This window comes from Eulemur rufifrons, chromosome 8, assembly GCF_041146395.1.
Source record: "Eulemur rufifrons isolate Redbay chromosome 8, OSU_ERuf_1, whole genome shotgun sequence".
In the NCBI taxonomy this organism is placed as follows: domain Eukaryota; kingdom Metazoa; phylum Chordata; class Mammalia; order Primates; family Lemuridae; genus Eulemur; species Eulemur rufifrons.
The window spans coordinates 74,265,696-74,287,367 of NC_090990.1; the positions used below are offsets into that span (position 1 = coordinate 74,265,696).

Here is a 21,672-nt window from a genome sequence, read left to right on the forward strand (position 1 = left end):
ATGATACTGCCACTGCACTCCAGCCTGGGAAAAAAAAAGAGAGAGAAAGAAAAGAAACCAATCAGATAATTACCCACAGCAAGAGGCCAGCAGGAAGCAGAGATAAAGTAAATTGGGTTTTATCAACTCCCTTTGACTAATATATTCTCCCCACTAGAAAATATATTGCTTTGATGAAAAAATAAACTGTACATAGACATCTCATCCTCCTCCTCTTATAGCTTAGGGTCTATGAATACAGGATGGATGCAAGATAGGGTCCAAGGTGGTGGACTAGAAGCAGCCTGCATATGCTGCTCTCAAGGAGAGGACTCAAAATGCCCAGGAGATGTTCATTCATCTTCAGAGCGACCATCAGAGAGAGCACTGAGAATCAACAGATAGGTGATGAGAGTCACCAAAGCAACGGAGAGGGAAGTGGGGTGACCCACTTGGCAGGATCAGAGGTACCTGGGGAAGGTGCCTGCATATGGGGAAGAGACAGAGGAGAGAACGCTAGGGGCTCCGTACTTCCCCTGTGGACATTGCAATCGTAGCAATGGGAGGGACCCTCCACTACAACAGGCTTCCAGATTGATCATGCGTGCTGACTGGAGATTGTGCAGTGGCATTGCTCCAGAGAGAAGGCACTGTGGGGTCCTGATAGCTTCTGAACCCTGAGCATTACAGGTGGTGCCATTCTGAGGTTCCAGCTCCAGAGTGCTGTATCTACTTGGGGGTCAGATCCATTGCTGCCACCTCCCCATCACCCCTGCTGGGTTGTGGAGGGAGCGCAGAAGCCGTGTGCTCTCACATGCCCTGTGGACAGGTGCTATGCGCCCCTGCTACCACTGGGGGACCCAGGCAGAGCAAGCACCCACAGACAGCACCCGCTGCTGCTGCCTAGGTAGCCCCACTCAGCCACAGCTGCCATGGGACCCAGGTAGAGCATGTGCCCACAGCCCCTGGAGCTGTTGCCATCTGGATAGTGCAGGCACCGCCGCCACCTGGATAGTGCTGCCGCTGATGGACCTGGGAGGGGTGAACACCCGTGCTGCCATGTGCCTGTTGCACACTGCCTGCCTGCCACATGCTACCTGCCCACTGTGCATCCTCATGTGCCCCTGCCTGCTGGCCTGGGCAGAGTGATTGCTCACAGCCCTAGTACGGCCATTTCCTAGATAACCCCACCTAGCCACTACTGCTGCTGCTGCCGGGGACCCAGGCAGAACAAACCCCCATGGCCACCTGCCTCCACAGAGAGGGGCCCGCCCTGCCCCAACCCGAGCTTTCAGCAACAGCCTGGGGACCAGCCACCTCTCCACACAAATATCCCCCAGCACCTGCTTGGACTGTGACAACCACAGGGGAATGGGGAGATGCAGGAGAGCATCAATGTTACAGGCTCACAGTGCATCTGCCCATCTCCTGCCTGGTCAATCTTCTGGAATAGGACTGAAGCATGCCATCTAAGGACTTCTCCCTCTCTTCACTGAGCAACAGAGTTACCAGCAGAGGATAATGAGTGTACAGCAAAACTATTTGTTTTGAGCTGAGAAAAGAGGTTCCACATGAGAAGGAACCAACATAAGAGCTCTGTCAACATGAGAAAACAGGCTGTTTTGACATCCCTAAAGGATCACACTAGCTCTCCAGCAATGGACTCTGACCAAAAGGAAATTGTTGAAATGTCAGATATGGAATTCAGAGTATGGATCACAAGTAAGATCAATAGGATTGATGAAAAAGTTGAAAACCAAAACAAGGAAACAAAAAAAATAATTCAAGACATGAATGAAAAATTCACAAAAGAGATAGATAATCTAAAAAAAATATAAGTGAACTTCTGGAAATGAAAGAGTTATTTAGGGAATTTCCAAATACAGTGGAAAGTTTTAACAACAGACTAGACCAAGCAGAAGAAAGAATTTCAGAGCTTGAAGACAAGCTTTTGAATGATCCCAGTCAGTCAAAAATCTAAGAAAAAGAATCAAGAATGAAAAATCTCTCTGGAAATATGGGATTATGTACAGTGAACAAATATAAGAATCATAGGTATCCCTGAGGGAGAAGAAAACACAAAAAGCATGGAAAACCTACTTGAGGGAATAATAGAGGAAAATTTCCTTGTTATTGCTAGAGATTTAGACATCCAGATACAACATTGAACAACTGGAAGATTCAAAGCAAATAGGACATCATCAAGGTACATAGTCATCAATCTGACCAAAGTCAAAGTGAAGGAGAAAATCCTACAAACTGTACAACAAACGCATCAAGTAACATACAAAGGAAAACCCATGAGACGAAAGGCAGACTTCTTAGCAGAAACCTTACAAACCAGAAGGGACTGGAGTCCCATTATTAGTCTTCTTAAACAGAATAACTACCAGCCAAGAATTTGGTATCCTGCAAAACTAAGTTTCATAAATGAAGGAGAAATAAAGTCTTTCTTGGACAAGCAAACACTAAAGGAATTTGTCACCATTAGACTCGTCCTACAGGAAATGCTTAAAAGTACTCTGTATGTGAAACAGAACAATTGATACCCACCAGTGTAAAAACTCCCAAAAGTTAAAACTCACAGCTCTTATAAAACAGTAACATAAGGGAGAAAACAAAGCAACTAGGTAACAATCAATATGATGACCAGAACAGTATCTCACATATCACTACTAACATTGAATGTAAATGGTCTTAATGCCCCACTTAAAAGATACAAATTGGCTGAATGAATTAAAAAACACAACCCAACTATCTAGTGTCTCCAAGAAATCCATTTAACTCACAAATATTCTCATAAACTCAAAGTAAAGGGGTGGAAAAAAATATTCCACACAAATGGGAACCAAAAGTGAGCAGCAATAACTATTTTCATATCAGATAAAAATAGACTTTAAATCAGCAATGGTAAAAAAGACAAAGATGCTCATTGTATAATGATAAAGGGAAAAGTTCAACAAGAAGATGTAATAATCCTAAATATATATGTGCCTAATACAGGAGCTCTTAGATTCATAAAACAAGTTCTACTAGATCTAAGGAAAGAAATACACAGCAACATCTTAATAGCCAGGGACTTCAAGACTCCACTGACAAAATTAGACAGATAATCAAGGCAGGGCCGGGCGAGGTGGCTCACGCCTGTAATCCTAGCACTCTGGGAGGCTGAGGTGGGTGGATCGCTCGAGGTCAGGAGTTCGAGACCAGCCTGAGCAAGAGTGAGACCCCGTCTCTACTAAAAAAAAAATAGAAAGAAATTTTATGGATAACTAAAATATATATATAAAAATATAAATTAGCCGGGCATGGTGGCGCATGTCTATAGTCCCAGCTACTTGGGAGGCTGAGGCAGTAGGATCGCTTAAGCCCAGGAGTTTGAGGTTGCTGTGAGCTAGACTGACGCCACGGCACTCACTCTAGCCCAGGCAACAGAGTGAGACTCTGTCTCAAAAAAAAAAAAAAAAAATCAAGGCAGAAAATCAACAAAGAAACACTGGACTTCAGTGAGACACTAGAACTAATGGACCTAATACACATTTACAAAACATTCTACCCCAAAATGGCAGAATATACATTCTTCTAATCAGCATATGGGACATTTTCCAAGATAGATCATATAGCCACAAAACAAGTTTCAACAAATTTAGAAAAATCACAATCATATCATGTATCTTCTGAGACCACAGTAGAATAAAACTAGAATCAATTCCAAGAGGAACTCTCAAATCTATGCAAATTCATGGAAATTAAACAATCTACAACTGAATGATCCTTGGGTCAATGATGAAATCAAGATAGAAATAAAAAAATTTTTTGTATTGAATGATGAAGGTGACACAACCTTCCAAAATCTTTGGAATACAGTAAAAGCAGTGCTGAGAGGGAATTTCATAGCACTACATGCCTGCATCAAAAAGACAGAAAGATCCCAAATTAACAGCCTAACGTTACACCTCAAGGAACTAGAAAAAGAAGCACAAACCAAACTCAAAGCTAGCAGAAGAAAAGAAACAACAAAAATCAGAGCAGAACTAAACAAAATGGAAACAAATAAATAAATAAAAAGGATAAATGAAATAAAAAGTCTGTTCTTTGAAAAGATAAACAAAATCAATAGACCACTAGATTAACCAGAAATAGAAGAGAAAGAATTCATATAAGCTCAATCAGAAAGGAGAAAAGAGATAGTACAATTGATACCACAGAAATATATGATATCATCTGAGACTACAAGGAAACCCCTATGAAAACAAACTAGAAAATCTATAGTAAATGAATAAATTTTTGGAAACACACACCTCCCAAGCTTGAATCGAGAAGAAATAGAAATCCTGAACAGACCAATAATGATTGAAACAGTAACAAAAAATCTTCCAACATAAAAAAACCCAGGACCAGATGGATTCACAGCTGAATTCTACCAGTCCTACAAAGAACTGGCACCTATCCTACTGAAACGGTTCCATAACATAGAGAAGGAAGGAATCCTTCCTAACTCATTCTATGAAGCCAGTAACACCCTGATACCAAAGCCAGGAAAGGACACAACAAAGAAAGAAACCTATACACCAATATCCCTTAGAAACATAGATGCAAAAATCCTCAACAAAATACTAGCAAATCAAATCCAATGGCACATCAAAAAGATAATTCACCATGATCAAGTAGTTTTCATCCCATAGATGAAAGGATGTTTCAACATAAGCAAATTCATAAATGTGATTCACCACATAAACAGAATTGAAAATAAAATACATATAATCACCGCAATAGATGCAGAAAAAGCATTCAATAAAATTCAGCACCCCTTCATGATAAAAACCCTCAACAAATGAGGCAAAGAAGGAACATACCTCAAAATAAAATCCATATATGACAAAGCCACAAGCAACAACATACTGAATGGGGAAAAGTTGAAAGTATTCCCCTTAAGAACTAGAACAAGACAAGGATGCCCACTTTCACCACTTCTATTCAACATAATACCGGAAGTTCTAGCCAGGGCAATCAGGCAAAAGAAATAAAGGGCATACAAATCTGGGAAACAGGAGGTCAAACTATCCCTGTTTGCTGACCATATGATCTTATATCTAGAAAACCCTAACGACTCCACCAAAAGACTCCTAGAATTGATAAATTCAGTAAAGTCCCAGGTTACAAAATTAATGTACAGAAATCAGTAGCATTTTTATATACTATTAACAGTCAAGTTGAAAGTCAAATCAAGAACTCAATACCATTTATAATAGCTGCAAAGAAAATAAAATACCTAGGAATATAATTAACCAAGGAAGTGAAAGGTCTCTATGAGCAGAATTATAAAATGCTGATGAAAGAAATCATAGATGACACAAACAAATGGAAAAACATCCTGTGCTCACAAATTGGAAGAATCAACATTGTTAAAATGTCCATACTGCTCAAAGTGATTTACAGATTCAATGTAATTCCCACCAAAATACCAATGTCATTTTTCACAGATCTAGAAAAGACAATCCTAAACTTCATATAGAACCAAAAAAGAGCCTGAATAGCCAAAGCAATCCTAAGCAAAAAGAACAAATCTGGAGCCCTCACATTACCTAACTTCAAATTATACTACAAGGCTATAATAATGAAACCAGCATGGTACTGCTACAAAGGTAGACACATAGACCTTTGGAACAGAATAGACAACTCAGAAATAAAGCCATATAGCTACAACCAAGTGGTTTTTGACAAAGCAGACAAAGATATACACTGAGGAACGGATGCACTATTCAATAAATGGTGCTGGGAAAATTGGATACCCACATGCCGAAGAATGAAACTGGATTCCCATCTCTCACCACATACATAAATTAACAAGATTGATTAAAGACTTAAATGCAAGACCCAATACCATAAAACTTCTTGAAGAAAATATAGGAAAACTCTTCTGGACATCAGCCTAGGCAAAGAATTTATGACTAAGACCCCAGTAGCAAATATAGCAACAATAGGAATAAATAAATGGGACTTAATTAAACTAAAAGTTTCTGCACAGCAAAGAAAATAATCAGTAAATAGACAACCTAAAGAATGGGAGAAAATATTTGCAAACTATACAGCCAACAAAGGACTAATATCCAGAATCTACAAAGAACTCAAACAAATCATCAAGAAAAACCAAATAACCCCATCAAAAAGTAGACAAAAGACAGAAAGCAGACAAAAGAAGATAGACAAATGGCCAACATATGAAAATATGCTCAATATCATTAATCATCAGGGAAATGCAAATTAAAACCACAATGAGATACCACCTTACCCCTGTCAGAATGGCCATTATTAAAAAGTCAAAAAACAATAGATGTTGGCACAGATGTGGTGAAAAGGGAACGTTTATACACTGCTGGTGGAAATGTAAACTAGCACAACCTCTATGGAAAACAGTAAGGAGATTCCTCAAAGAACTAAAAGTAGACCTACCACTTGATCCAGCAATCCCACTACTGGGTATCTCCCTAAAGGAAAAGAAGCCATTTTATAAAAAAAAAAAAAACAAAAAAAAAAACATACTTGCACCTTAATGTTTTTCACAGCATAATTCACAATTGCAAAGATATGGAATCAACCTAAGTGCCCATCAATTGATGAGTGAATAAAGAAAATCTGGTGTATATATATACCACAGAGTACTACTGAGGCATAAAAAAGAATGAAATGATGTCTTTTGCAGCAACTTGGATGGAATAGGAGACCATTATCCTAAGTGAAGTATCTCAGGAATGGAAAAACAAATACCACATGTTCTTACGTATAAGTGGGAGCTATATGAGGGATATATACAGTCATAAAGTGGTGTAATGGACATTGGAAACAAGGAAGAGGGCAGGAAGGGGAGTGAGGTATAACAATCTACCTACTGGGTACAATGAACACTATTCTGGTGACAGGTGCACTAATAGCCCTGACTTCAGCATTATACAATTCATCCATGTAACAAAAATCACTCATAGCCCCCAAATCTATTGAAAATTTTTTTAAAAAGATGGATGCAATAGGATAGGACAGAAAGAGGACACTGCAATTTCCCACTATGACAAAAGCCACCTGCAGGCTAAGCTACATCTGCAGATGATATAATTCTCAGCCATGACTTAGGTCCACCCCTGCCAGTCCCTTGGCTGTAAACACAACAGAGATGGCCATGGGAGGCTGAGGAATCAAATTCATCTTGTCTGAGCTAGTGAAGTGTGCTCATGACTTCCCCTGCCCATGGGGTACTGGGCCATGCTGGGGATGGCTTTCAGGTGTAGGAAAGGGCTCCCAGTGAAGCAGATGCTGGGCAGATGTCAGCAGTACCTGACTCCACTTAGAAAGCAGGGCAGAGGCTTCCTCTGGGCACATCTACTGTGTGTAAGCTTTGCTGTTCAAGATTTTCCTGCAGCCAGGAAAGAGGCAAATAGAGCTCATCCTCTCTATCTTGTCCCATACAGGACCAGCCTGTTCAAACACACTTTATTAGAGAGAGCAGCAGTCACCCTCCAGAATCCAAGGCCACCTGTCAGCTTTCCCTTTATGCTCCTTGGTCTGGCAAAGCCAAGCATCAGCTCACAAATGGTCAATGCAGAATAAGGCCCCCCAGAGGCCCTTGAATGAGCCCCCACCTAGAAACTCAGCCCAGACAAAAGATGCTCATCACAGGCGTTCTTAACTGGGATCCAGGGGCTCCTAAAGGATCATAAATGTGCTTCATGGCTCAGTAAATTCCCTGAAACTTTTTGCAGAAATGTGTGGAGGGTGATAATGGAGGCAATGGTGTATTTTTACAGGAAGAGGGTGCAAGTGCTTATCAGATGCTTAAAGGAGTTCATGACCACAGAGAGATTAAGAACCACTGACTTAGTGCTTCTCAGAAATTTCCAAGAATCCACACTAATAGAGTAATCTCTTAATAATCACAATTCAATTCAATTTTCCGGGGGGGGGGCGGTCTATGTCTTGGACTTTTTGGACCATGCTCTTTGGGAGGCCCCAACAGGCTCCCTCCTCTGCACCTGCACAGATCTGCACAGATCTTTCAGGTCCTCAGAGCCCTCAGCATAGGGCCTGATGGCCACCCTCCCTATGCTAAGACAGGGACATGGCCCAGGACCTGTGAGAGACACCCTGAGACAGGAGGAGCAGGGCACTCACCTCTTGCCTGCTACAGTGGCATCCCCTGAGGTCACTGTGGTGTCCCCGGTGAGCATCTTGAATGTGGTTGTTTTGCCAGCACCATTCACTCCCAGGAGGCCAAAGCACTAGGAGGAATCACAGAATCATCCTGGCCCTAGAGACCAAGAAGGTCTGGAATGTCAGGCCTCAGGGCAAGTGTGTGGACTGAGGGAGGCATTTTAGACCCAGGCCGCCATCACAAGGCCACTAGCCACACATGGCCACTGAGCATCTGAAACACATCTAAGTCCCAATTGACATGGGCCTTAAGTGTCAAAGACATGCTGGATTTGAAGATTTAGAGCAAAAAAATTCAAAATACCTCATTAATAATGTTTCATATTAATTCCATGTTGAAATGATACTCTTTTGATATATCAGGTAAAATAAAAAATAATATTAAAATTAATTTCACCTGTTTTCTTTTTACTCTTTCCATGTGGCTACTAAAAAAATGTAAAATTACAAATATGGCTTGCACTATATTCCTATCAGATAGTTCTGCCTTAGAGGGGAGAGGAATCAGGCAAAGAACTGCTTTTCTGCAACCCTTTCTCTTGAGGTCTGCGGAGTACCCACCTCTCCAGGGCGGACTCCCACACACAGCCTGTCCACCGCCGGGCTGGAGGTGCCTGAATAAATCTGCAAGATCCGGAGAAACTGGACTGAGAACCAAGATGGGGTTAGAGCAGGGAGGGGAAGAAGTAACAAAAAGCAAAGGATGATTGAGAAGAAAACTACCAGCACTAGGAGGTTACATATTGACACAAGCACTGAGAAATCTCAAAGCCGACCCACACCATGCATAAATGGAACAGAGAAAGCTGAGTGATGCTCTGTTGGAGTGGCTCTTGTGGAGGCCCTGTGTCAGTACCCGAGATGAATAGCAGGGAAAACGCATTGGATTTAAATGTTCTGAAGACAAGTTATAACACAGAGATGACAACCGTACATAAAATTAGGAAACCAAACTGCTTGCATCAGCATATTGCTTGTTCTACAGAAGGAAAATGCAACACTGTGCCATCTGTGGGTGTAACCAGCACCTCCAAACTAACATGCCTGCACCTATTCCCTTACCTTGGTTAGCTCATTTAGCCTTAAGATATCAGTTTTATTTCCTCCACTAATAATTCTTTGTCTTTCTTCAGCCACATCATCATCTTCATCCACAATGGGCTCCTTAGAGGGCTCTGCAACCCTACAGGAAGGAAGGGGGACAGGATTGGGCTGGGTGTACCTCATCCTTGGCACTGTCCTTTCCATCTGACCTTTCTTCCTATTCCCTCACCTCGGCTTCCTTTTGGGCTTCCATACTTAAGGCTTAAATTCTAAAAAGGCCAACAGGAGAGACATCAGGCATTAGGTAGAGACATGCTCAAGTCCAGAATCAGCCCTGGGTTCCAGTCATGTCCTTCCCCTGCGTGACCTTGGGCGTGTCGTTGGACTTCTCTGAACCTTGCCTCCTTTAATCACGTGATGGGGAAGGGGACAGTAATATCTGCCTCATAGGACTGTGGCGAAGATGAACTCAGCACAGTGCCTAGTGCACAGACAGATGCAGGGCCTGGGAGCTGCTGTCGTTATGAAAACCCTTTCTCTATGCAAATACTCAGCAAATGTGAGTGACCATCAGCCGAGCTTCCTGCTTGCCCTAGTCTACCCCACCAACTCAACCTCTTCAAAACAGTGCTGTCATCTGGCCACTTCAAGCCTCAAAACCTTCCCTGGTCCTTCATCAGCTGTAGGTTGAAGCTCTCACTTCCCAGCTGGGATGAGAGCCCTGCACTCCAGCCCAACTCCCTTCCCACTCACCCCCGTACCAGCTCCCCCCTCAGCCACTGGCACCTACCCCTGGTCCCAGCCCTGTCGGCTGTTCCCACCTCCCAGCCACTGCAGTGTTTCTAGCCCCTCAAGGTTCTCTTCCTCCTGCCCCCCTGCCAAATGGAATCTTCCCCTCCCTAAAGACACAGCCTCTTCTCTGAAACCCTCCCTGACCTTCTAGAAGCCAGAGACTGTGGTCTGCTTCCCTGGTCCTCTTTAGGCCTGAATGCAGGTAGGACTCACACAGTTGTGTTGCCATCAGTTTGAAGCTAATGAGTCAGTTTTGGCAGCCAACCCTCTGCCCTATTCTCCCCCAATAAAGGCCTCGAGAAGGTGTGACCAAGGCTGCAGAGAGACCCTACAAGGGCTGAGGGTCACAAGGGCAGTAATTCCTCATGCAACAATTCCTCTCCCTTAACTAGAACCAGTTCCTGACCACGTTTTATTGGAATGTGTTGACATGCATTTTCTCATTCAACCGTCATAACCCTATGAGTAGGGAGGTAGATTCATTTCCAATAAATCAATGCCCTATGGATCAAGACCTAAAAACAAATTCTTGGAATCTTTATTTACCTGTGACCATACTCAGCCTGAGAGGAGGAAGGTTAAGAAACAGAACACTGTCCAGGATAGCTTGCTAGGGAGGCCGGTGCTGCGCAATTCAGGCCCCTGGGCGAGGCTGGTGAAGCTCAGCCTGGGTTGCAGAGGTGCTGCCCTCTGGAAACCCAACCCCCTCTCCCGCCACTGGTGTGAGGCAGGAGCTAGCAAGCCTGGGGAAGAGCCTGGGAAGAATGGCCCAAGGCCAGCTGACCTGGTCGTTGAGGCGTCCTGGTCAAGAGCAGGGTTGGCAGGGATCACTGCCCTCACCCTCCACGCGGCTCCCAGCTGCATCCTGCTGCATGGCCCGAGCTCTCCCTTGCTTCCCTCTCCTGCCCCCACGCCTAGATCTCTAATTAGCAAAGGGGCCTGCTGTGTCTCCTCTCATGAATACATAAATCTATTTCCTAGTACTTTGGATACCTCTTAACCATTGTCATTTGCAAGGCTATCATCCAATTAAAATGAGTATTTAGCAATTAAGTGGAAAGAATTAAATATTAGTAATTGAAACTGATAACACTGCATTTTACACAAACTCTAATGCAACTATTTTAGCCTTTCTCTCCTTGTGTTATGTAAAAACCCATCATGGAGTGGGGCTCCCGAGGAAACAGACGCCCATGCCGTGGGCCGGTGTGAAGTCCAGTCCCTGTTGGCCCTGGGGTGGGCGTGGACATACCACTGGATGAGGAAGAAGTGGTGCTGGGCAAGGAGGGTGAGCAGGAAGTACACGATCCCTTCCACCGCCATGGCGGCCAGGTTCTTCCCGATCAGGTCCCACTGGAACGGGTTGGAAGAGTGCTCCTCACCTGGGGAATCAACAGGGGTTGAGTCTGCTGGAGCTGCCCTAGCTCTCCCCTGCACACTGACCACAACACCGCGCCCACCAGGGATTGCACAGGAACTAACCACAGGCTCCTCTGGGCTTCCCAGTCAGAGCAGGGACAGTAAAAGCCTGCCCTCCAGCCCTCCTGCGGCTCCACCCTTTCTAGGTGGCAGGACACTCCCAGACCAACAGGGTGCCCTCCCAGCCCCAGCCCAGGCTGCACGTTTGGCCTAGGAACTCCCACTACAGCCCTCCCTGGCCCAACACTCCAAGGGCCGCCACTGCCACCCACCAAACCGAGCGTAGACATCTGTCACCGCCTGGCTCAGTGCCAGGTCAATGAGGCCCCGGCCCAGGCAGAAGTGGGGGAAGATGATGAGCAGCTTCCTCAGCATGGCATTGAACCTGAGCAACGTCTGAAACAGAGAAGCAGGACTGTTGGAAGTGGGGGCCGAGCCCACTCCATCCTGAGCAGGTGGGGCCTGGGTGACCTCACACAGCAGGAGGGGGGCGAGGCCTGCAGACAAGGAATCCTTGCAGCCAGACTGGCCACAGGAGGGATATGTCGGGCAGAACACAGGGGTTTGATATGGAAGTCCTAAAGTTCTTACAGGAGGGGCCTCAGGACTGGGCCAAGGAACTAATCAATTAATGACCAATCAATGACTGGGGCTCCCTGCAAGTTTCTGGTGGGCAAGAGCTGCTCTTTCATCTAGCCAGACAGCATTTCCTCAACATGTACTATGCCCAGGACTGTGTGGGCACTGAGGCTAACCGTGAGGAATGTCCACGTCCCCTTTCCTTAACCGTAGGTGACTCCGGACAAGGGCAGGAATCTGCAGAAAGCAGCCCCTGCCGTCTGCTGGGGGAGCTCTGTGCAGACTCTGAAAGTGCCTGGGAGCCCTCTGAGGTGTCTGTTACCAGGGCATGTGGCAGCTGCCGGGAGGTGGCCGGGGTCTCTCCTTAGGTACGGCTGTGAGCCGTTCCTGAGCCTGAGGTTCCTTCCTCAGCTCTGTCTTGGTGCAGCTTGTACCAAAGGGAGCAGCCCTGAGCTGTTCCCAACTTTGCTTCTCAAATTCCCTCAGGGTGGCTACCACTGTGACTCCTGTTGGGCACAGCCTCCCACAGCCTTCTGTGAAGGCAGAAGGGACGGGGCAGGTGAAGTTCCTGGCTGGGGTACTGCGCATGCTCCATGTGGCCCATCCCTACCCCAGCCTCTGGGACTCTGCCCAGCTCACCTCATCCTTCCCTCTCTCCCCCAACCCTCCCCTCATCCTTCCCTACCCCCCCCCCAACTCTTCCCACAATCACTGTGCACTTTTGCCTCTAGGCCTTTGCATTTGCAGTTTCTATTATCTGCTGCTCTTAGCAGGAAAGAATGCTCTTTTCCCCTCTGTTTTCTGACAGATTCCTGCTCTGTAGAAAGCCTGCTCAGGTAGCTCCTTCTCTCACATACCTTCCCAGATGCCCAAGATAAAATCTCCATTCTTCCCTTACAGTGCTGAGCACATTCCTGTGATTAATTTTTTTCTAACCTGCCTACTTTCTCCACTAGTCAGTGGTTCCCTGGAGGGCAGGGACTGGGTCCCAATTATTTTTGTGTTCTTCCTAAATACTTGCACAATGATTAGCTCATAGTAGTCACTTCAATATTTATTAAATGGGCTAATAAAATTCTACTTGTTCCAAGGCAGGTTCAAACTGAATTTCCTCCACTGAGAGTCCCCAGGCCCTGCAGCCCGGCCTTCTGGCCCACTCTGACCTGCAGCGTGTACCTGCCTCACTCCTTTGACGCTCTGTCACGTGGAATGTCTTATGGAATGTCATGCTCTGGGACTTGCTAACTTGGTGGGCAGGTCTTTCCTGATTGGAATGGGAGCTCCTGGACGGCAGGACCAGGGAGTCCCCCTGTTTATGTGGGTGCGTCCATCCCACCGTGCTCACCTAGTAAGTACCTCCTGACCGAGCAGGGGCAGCAGGTGCTGGGTCCTGAGCTTCTGGTGGAATGCTGGGCATTTCTGCAGCATCCGTCTGTTCACTATCCTACATGAACGTTACCTGCTTTTAAGGGGGAGTACTCAGCAAAATGTTGGCTAAACGGGTGCAACTGCAAGAGGGAGAATGTTCTGAGTGCTCCAGGTTTGCCGTTTAATTATTCTGAAGTAATACACTCTCTTAAGACCTAGTGGTCTGTGAGTCTGTGACAAAACAGCTTCGAAGAGCAGAGTTTCCGTCCACCGGGTGCTCTGGCATCGGCTGGGTCTGTGCTCTCATGCAACCCCCTCCGCGGTCTGACCGTGACATGCCATATTTCTCATCGTTCATGGAACAGATGGGGAGTCATTTCTTGCTCAGCAGCCACAGAGAGCTGACAAGGTCTGGGAAAGAGCCACACTCAGTAGGCCTCGGGACTGGGGTTAGCCATGGGGCCTCGGCACAGGTTTGCCCTGTGTTCTCCTGGCGGGGCCCAGAGGTGCTGGCCCGTGCCACCCTCTGAGCTGGGTAGACCAATGAGGAGAAGAAAGGCTACTGAGGCGCCTGGGGACACAGAGCCCCAACATTCCGGGGATTCAGGCACAGCGGCAGGGGGTGGGAGTGTGGAGTAAAGACAGCCCAGCATCCATTGCTGTTTTTTTTAGAATTTAGTCTGGTCATCTCTCTCTGGACATGGAGAAGTCAGAGGGTGTACATGGGACAACCAGGCTTCATAACTCAAAAAAAAGGAGTCCCTTAGCACCAGGAATTCTCAGTCTTGTCCTCAGGATTAATTTGCACAGAGAATAGTGTATTATATAATGTTACGATTTCCATAAGAAGATGGGGAAAAGAATATATATGTACTTGCTAGTATGTCTCCAGAACACCTAAGAAACTCGAATAAGAGGTCGCCTCTGTAGAAGGGAACTGGGCGAATGGGAAACAGGGGCAGGAAGGAAATTTTTCATTGCCTGCCTCTTCGTTCCTTTTAAATTTTGAAATTGCCTGAATGCATTGTGTGTGTGTGTGTGTGTGTGTGTGTGCGCGCGCGCGCGCGCATAGCCTAACACCCAAAGTCCGTGAGGAAACCTTCTTGAAGAAGTAAGCAAATCTCAAAGCTTATGATTGTGAGAAGTCATTTAAGGCTTGCAGAATAAGCTCAGAAGACTGTGACACTCAGAGCACACAAATGAATGAAGAGCTTGAAGGAAGAAAGGAGGGAGGGGAGGGGATGGGAGGGAAGGACAGTAGGAAGGAGGGAAGGAAGGAGGTGGGAAGGGAGGGAAGGAGAGGAGAAAGGAGGGAAGGAAGGAGGGGGGAGGGAGGCAGAAAGAGAGTGACACTCATCTGTGCACTAAGCTTGTGCTAAGCTTCTATATCTACAAGGCTCATTCATGGCTCTACTTGGCCAATACATCCCCTCTATTATCCTACTAATCAGACGAAGAAGCCAAGAAAACCATGCTCACCTGGTTATTCTCAAATAGTTCCAAGACGAAGGTGATGGCACTGCTGTTGATGCCAATGAACAGGTTAGCACAAGACAAAGCCACATAGGCTGTGCTGGGGACATCAAACAGGAAGGATGCTGGGTACATCATGGGAATGACCGCCCATCTGTGCAAAATGACACAACTCAGTGGGATGGAGTTCCAATTTCCATTCCATCTGCTATACCTCTAGGTATAATGCACTCCCCTTATACATGAGGTGACATGTTTGAACTGGCCAGAGTCCCAGGAGGACCAAAGAGATACTCCATCCCTTGGTCTCTGTGCCTTACCTTTAAATGGAGATAGCAATGCCTGCCCTGACCACCTCATGGGGTTTTGTGCAAAGCAAGAGGAACAGGACCTGTGTTTGTACTTTGTAAATTATAAAGCCTTGTTCAACACACAGGGGGGTTCTCTACCCTGCAATGCTTCCCACTCTAGCTGGATCAGCAAAGCAGAGCTGAAGGTCCCAACAAGCTCATCCTCACAGCTCACAGTCACACTGGTTCCTGGATTCTCTATTTCCAAGACCATTGCTCTAGCTAGACTCTACCAGCCCACGTAGGAGGGCTAAGTATCATTATTTCCATGTTACAGATGAGGAAACTGAGGCCCAGATGGGTGAATTACTCATCCACAGTTACACTTGTAGAAAGTGGTGGGCCTGGGTAGAGCTGCATGCTGTGCTCAATATTCTACCGGACATAATCCTTGCGTCACCCGCTGGCCCTGACTTGGGAGCAGCTTTTCAGCTGGACTTTCCTACTGCGTGCAGATAACTCCTGGCCAGTACTGATGGAGATACTGAGATGGACAGTCGGCCACACATGAATCAGAGTCAGAGCTGGGTGAGGATCTGGGGAGTGACTGATTCCCAGGCTTTAGTCAAGGCCACGGTTTGAGTGGAAGATGATTCAGACATGTGGGACTTTTCTCATTGTCCTTGAATGGACCAGGCCTGCAAAGTACCTTCATCAGTTGAGTCAGAAACAGAAGCCAGACACATTCCTGATGGGCAACCTCAGACCCTACCTGGGGCTGGGATCTGCACTTAGATGCCACGGCCACAGGAAAGCCCAGGTGTTCTGTCGGAAGACCATCCCGTCTCCCCTGGCCTCCCTTTGGTGGCATTAGCTAATGGCCCAAACAGCTTACCCATACAGCATGAGTAGTGCAACCAGGGCAGGAAGATTTTCTGGGGAAGTGTAGGCTTTCTTCTGAAACCCGATGAAGATGCCCACCACCAGTCCGGCACTCACAGCATAATTCATCTTGAAGAGAGAAGAGGAGCACAAGTCACTGACCCTCTGGGACCTCTGATTCCTGGTCTGCAAAATGAGGGGTGGAACCAGGTTCCTCTGCTCTTAGGGTCTGGGATTCTGGTTCTAGTTGTCCAAGCAGCTCTTGGTTAGCATACATGTGTCAAGCTGTCCTTTGTCCTCCTGCCCCACCCCCAGCCCTGCCTTCCTGCTCGGGGAACTTTCAGTCTGTATCTTTTGAAAGGATAAATTATAAAATTCCAGCTGATCTCTTATTATCTCTAATTGGTCACAAAGTCCTGTTGGTTCTACTCTCTACATATGTCTCTGGAATTCAGAAAAATTTAAAATATGGTTCTTGCCTTCACAAAGCACAAATAGATGTTGATATTCCTTTTAAACAATAAAGCCATTAGTTGCACGTGGAAATGTGCACAGCCACAGTAGGGTCAGGGAGGAGCCACAGTGGTCTCCAGCAGGATGAAAGCCAGAGACGGGGGAGACAGCGGCCTGGTGCGGGGTGCTACAGCCCCACTGGGATAACGAGGATGTCCTTCCAGGGGGTTGAGCTGGTGTGGGGTATCAGCGCCAGAGCAGAATGGGGAGGACCTGCACGCAGCAGGGGCAGCTGGAGCAGGAGAGGAGGGTGCCCACCCAGGGACGGGGTGGTGGCAGAGAGGGGCATTCAGTATACACAGGAGTAGTGCTCAGGTAGGTAAATGAGTTGGGACTATTAGTAGTCAGTTTCTCACTCTTGGAGAAGGAAGTTACAAATATAGAAAGACAGCACACTAAGAATGAGCCCTGTGATGTTGGATTGGAGCTAAAGGTTGTGGTGAACTCATAGCGCTCAGTGTATTGATAGATAGACCTAGAAATACAGACGTAAGTCTGTGTGTATCTGCGTGCACATACGTATCTTCCCTAGCTCTAGCCCATGAGAAAACGTGGGACCAACTCCAGTGTCAATGAACATATCTGGCACTGAGATCTTGGTTTCTAAGTCACTTCCCACTAGAAGAAACCAGGTCCCCAGGGTTGGTGGTGGGCAGGGTGGGGGGGGCAGGTGCAGGATGGTCCTGGAACATCTTGCTGTGCCAGAGAGCAAGGGGGTGCTCGAGGAGGATGGGGACACAAGTCAAGAGGATACAGAAGTCAGCTTGTAGGGGCTCCCACTGGCCACACTGGGGAAATCTCAATGTCAAAATAAATGATATGGTATTGGATTGTAATCCATTGATTAACACAAGGCATTATGACTGCACACAGATATAAATAAATGGCTGAATAAATGGAAAGTTGGATAACAAATAGGATATTTACATTTCTTCAAAGCACCTCTCCCTGCAATTTTTATTAATTATAAAGGAGCAAATAGTAACTTTACAGTGGAGAAGCTCAGCAGACACCTTCTTAAGTGACCAAAGTGAACATCATCAGTAACAGGACAAACTGAAATCAGAAGCTACCAGATAAGATGCAATGAGAAGAGCACAGCATCTATTCCATGATGCTGCTGCCAAAGCGTACCCTCAATCCCCTCGTGAGGAATCCTCACACAAACTCACACTGAAGGGCATTCTGCAAAGTAACTGGCCTATAATCTTTAAAAGTGTCAAGGCCATGGGTATTAAGGAAAGACTGTGGAACCATTCCAGGCTGAAGGGAACTAAAGAGATAGGACAACTAAATCTCATGCATGATTCTGAGCTAGATCCCTTTCTATAAAAGACATTATCAGGGCAATGGGTGACACCTGAGTAGGCTCTGAGGACTAGGGGGTGGTGACATATTAGTGCTGGTTTCCTGATGTTGACAGTGTGTTGTGGTTGTATGGAGCGTGTCCTCATTTGTGGGAGGTACACGTTGGAGGTGCTAGGATGTGTGTATGGGGAGAAGGGGGCACATCTTGTTGAGAAGTTATTTTCAAATGGCTTGGAAAAAAAAAGTTTTGAACTGTATTTGCAACTTTTCTGTAAGTCTGTAATTGTTACAAAATTTATAAGAAAAACAGATGACACACATAAAAAGATAAGAATTTAAAACATCATACATGTACTAAGTAAATGATAAACAAACAATAATTGTTTGTTTATTGATTCAACGATGCCCCCCAAGCATGTGTTGTCTTTTTCCCACTGGCTAATGAGGGTGATAAGTTCCAAAAATCCAGATCCTAGGGCTTAGATTCCGGGTCAGCTTTAAAATGCTAGAGCATCAGAAAGCCTGCTAACAGGGTACCCACCATCTTCTAACCCTTCATTGGACGGCCAAGTGTCTACCTTGCTAGTGTCACCTCCTACGTCAGATACCACCTCTATCCTGCCAGCCACATCTCTCTCTCTAGGCTCTGAGATCTCTGTCTGTAGCACCTCCCCCAGCTCCCCCTCCACAGGCCAGCCCCTAGTATAAATTCTATTCATCTTTTTAAAAAAGTAAAAGAAAAGAAGCAGCACTTCAATAAGTAGCTTTTCCGTGCAGGTGAGCCTAGCCCCTTTCGTGTGAAAATCGCAGGGCCGGTGTGGCCCCTGCAAGTGACATCTTGTCCAAAGAAAGCCTTGCAGGTTCTGACCTCCTCCCCATGTATTTGTATTTTTTCATGTAGACAGAAGAGAGAGGAAAGAATTTAGTTGCTACTGATAATTTCTGGTTTTGTATTGTTAAGTGATAGCTGCTTAACAAGTCTAGTGAGATCAAAGAAACGTCTTCAGGAATCCTAACATTGGCCGTCATCATTAAAAGCCATAATGGAGAAGGCGGTTTGTGTTGGTCTCCATCAGTTGACAACTTATCATCACATGAAGTGGAGGCTCATGTTGGTCTTAGAATGTTGAGATAAAATTAATGATCTCATTACTCACGACACCCAGAATACACTGGGTCAGTGTCCTAATGATCCCTGCTACCTCGTAACTCGGCCTTTGCCACCACTCCATTTTGACCCCGTGGCCTGTCATAAGGCACCCTATGCTGACACTCCCCTGTCCCCGCCAACCTGGGTTGTCAGAGAGGAGGTGGTAGTCTGCTATGGATTTGATAAGTAATTTTTTCTTCATTTTCCCTAAAGCGGTGGCTAATCTAATCTAATAAAGGTCTGGTTACTTTGGGAAAGCAAAATAAAGCCACTGGGTAGGGTTGCCAGATTTAGCAAATAAAAATATAGGATGCCTGGTTAAATTTGAATTTCAGACAATCAGTAGTTTTTTATATAAGTATGCCCCATGCAGTATTTGAAGTGGGATATACTTGTATTAAAAATTGTTCATCATTTAACTGACATTCAAATTTAACTGGGCGTCCTATATTTATCTGGTGACCCTACCACAGGGGAAGTTTTACCCTTATCCTTTTGAGGGTGGGGCAGGACTTAAGAAGGGGATGTGGGGCGAAGGACCCCTTGGTATTACCTTTTCAACTGCAGACTATTCCCAGGAAGGCCAGCCTCATGCCTGCAGTGCAGCAGTTATTCAGGGGGTCAGAAGCCCCCTCAGTGCAGGACACAGAGAGCCTCCACTCAACAAAGTTTTGTGCCTTTCTAAGAAGATGTCAAGGGACAGCAGGCATGCAAGGCCCTCGGTCCAGCACCTTCCAGCAGCCCTGGCAGAGTGAGGAAACCCCTCCCTGCCCACCACTGTGTCCCCTCCTTCAGAGCACACACAGGTGTGAGGCCCTGAGGTGAGAGAGGTGCCATGAGCTGACACTCACAATGTCCCAGAAGAAGTTGGTCAGCCAGTAAGTGGTGGAGCTCACTCCGCTGACAAACTGGAGGTGCTTGGCTTTGTTCACTCTCTCCTGGATCAAATAAAGGACAAAGCTGGCTGGGACGAAGGACATGGCAAAAATCACGCAGATGGCAACCACAGCATCCACTGAAGTGGTCAGCCTGCAGCAGGGCCGGAGACACAGGGAGAGACAGATTAAGGAAGAGCAGATGCAGGAGAAGAGACAAAGCCAGCCTCTGGGAAGCTTGTGGCCTCCTGATTCCCCTTCCCTAGCCTGAAGCTTGTCATTCCACTGAACTGCCTTAATCCATCTGGGTCAATATTAAGTGGGTATTTTTGGGTCGCCTTTCTGCTTCATGTGAATATTTCTAGACAACTATTCTTTTTATAACTATTTGTTGTGGTGCATCAAATAGATGTTTATATTAATCTCATATACTGCAATGTTCTTTTTAGCTCTAATAATTTGTCTATAGATGCTTTCTCTTGAATTTTCTATGGAGACAGCCAGTCTGTGAAATTTCTTTCTTTCTTTCTCTCTCTCTTTTTTTTTTTTTTTTGAGATAGGGTCTCTCTCTGTCGCCCTGGCTAGAGTGCAGTGGTGTCATCATAGCTCACTGTAACATCAAACTCCTGGGCTCAGGAAATCCTCCTGCCTCAGCCTTCCGAGTAGCTGAGACTACAGGCACACCACCACACCTGGCTAATTTTTCTATTTTCTGTAGAGACAGGGTCTCGCTCTTGCTCAAGCTGCTCTCAAACTCCTTGCATCAAGCAATCCCCCCATCTCAACCTTCCAAAGTGCTAGGATTACAGGCATGAGTCACCACACCTGGCCTTATTTCTTTTAACAAAAGAAATAAATTATCTTATTAAATCACATTTTCAAGAAGCACATCATAACATGAGGAAATGTTCATAATGTAAATTTAAGAGAAAAGAAAGCAAGCAAGTTATACAAGGGCTTGGCTCCATTCACCCTTTTCTGGATCAAATAGAAGACATCTGGCTAAGCGGATAATTGGGGACTAAAATCCAGCCTGAACTTTATGTACTGTGCCCACCTACAGAAAAAAAGCACTTTTACTAATCCCCACAAAGGCACCATATACGGCAGTCATTGCTTTGATAAAACTGCAAATAGCATCCTCTATATACTTACGACATCTGTAAACTTAGGACAAATGACTGGAGGAAAGCACACAAAAGTGTTTAGAGGAAATAACCTCAACTACATAGGGTTATAGATAATAAGCTATAAATTTTATTTAATGAACATACACTATTTTATAATCACAGAAAGCCTCTGATTTCATACTTCATATTCAAAGGCTTGGTAGAAGGTACAGAAACTCGGGCTGAGTGGGAATTGACATAGGACCGTCTAGGGCCCTGTGGTGCCCAGAGGAAGGCACCATAGGGCCAAGCTCAAGTCTCAGCAGATGTACTCCAGGCACGTTCAGTAGCACTCAGAGTGCACTGGGTAGTAAAATCAGGACTCTACCACCTTCCAGAAGTCTGCGTCAACAAAGGCACTCCCACCAACCCTTCCTCCACACAGGCCTGGCATAGAGCAAACAAAGGACAAAATGTGCAAGGTGGATGTTTGCCCTGCTGGAAGCTGTGCCATAAGAGCATGACCATCTCCGAAGCATGACAACCTGAGGGGAAGTTACTGAATCTAAGATAATGACTACTGGGGAGATGAAAGATCTACTGAACTTCACCAGTTCCTGGCAGTCGTTTTGCATACTGGCAAGGAGAATAATGTGTAGGCTCCAGGAGCAGTTTGCTACCAAGAGCCA

The 21,672-nt window shown here is 45.7% G+C and overlaps 1 protein-coding gene across 1 annotated transcript in view; it reads right to left on the reverse strand.

Moving 5' to 3' along the window:
* The window catches only part of ABCA4 (ATP binding cassette subfamily A member 4), a 131,765-nt gene that overhangs the window by 12,124 nt on the left and 97,969 nt on the right, over positions 1-21,672 (reverse strand). Inside the window, exons 36-43 of the mRNA XM_069480195.1 lie at positions 19,851-20,028; positions 16,042-16,157; positions 14,863-15,010; positions 11,709-11,832; positions 11,270-11,399; positions 9,244-9,364; positions 8,743-8,805; positions 8,143-8,249 (exon numbers count right to left, since the gene is read on the reverse strand). Coding sequence (XP_069336296.1) covers positions 8,143-8,249; positions 8,743-8,805; positions 9,244-9,364; positions 11,270-11,399; positions 11,709-11,832; positions 14,863-15,010; positions 16,042-16,157; positions 19,851-20,028 — 987 coding nt within the window. The remainder of the gene's footprint in view (positions 1-8,142; positions 8,250-8,742; positions 8,806-9,243; positions 9,365-11,269; positions 11,400-11,708; positions 11,833-14,862; positions 15,011-16,041; positions 16,158-19,850; positions 20,029-21,672) is intronic.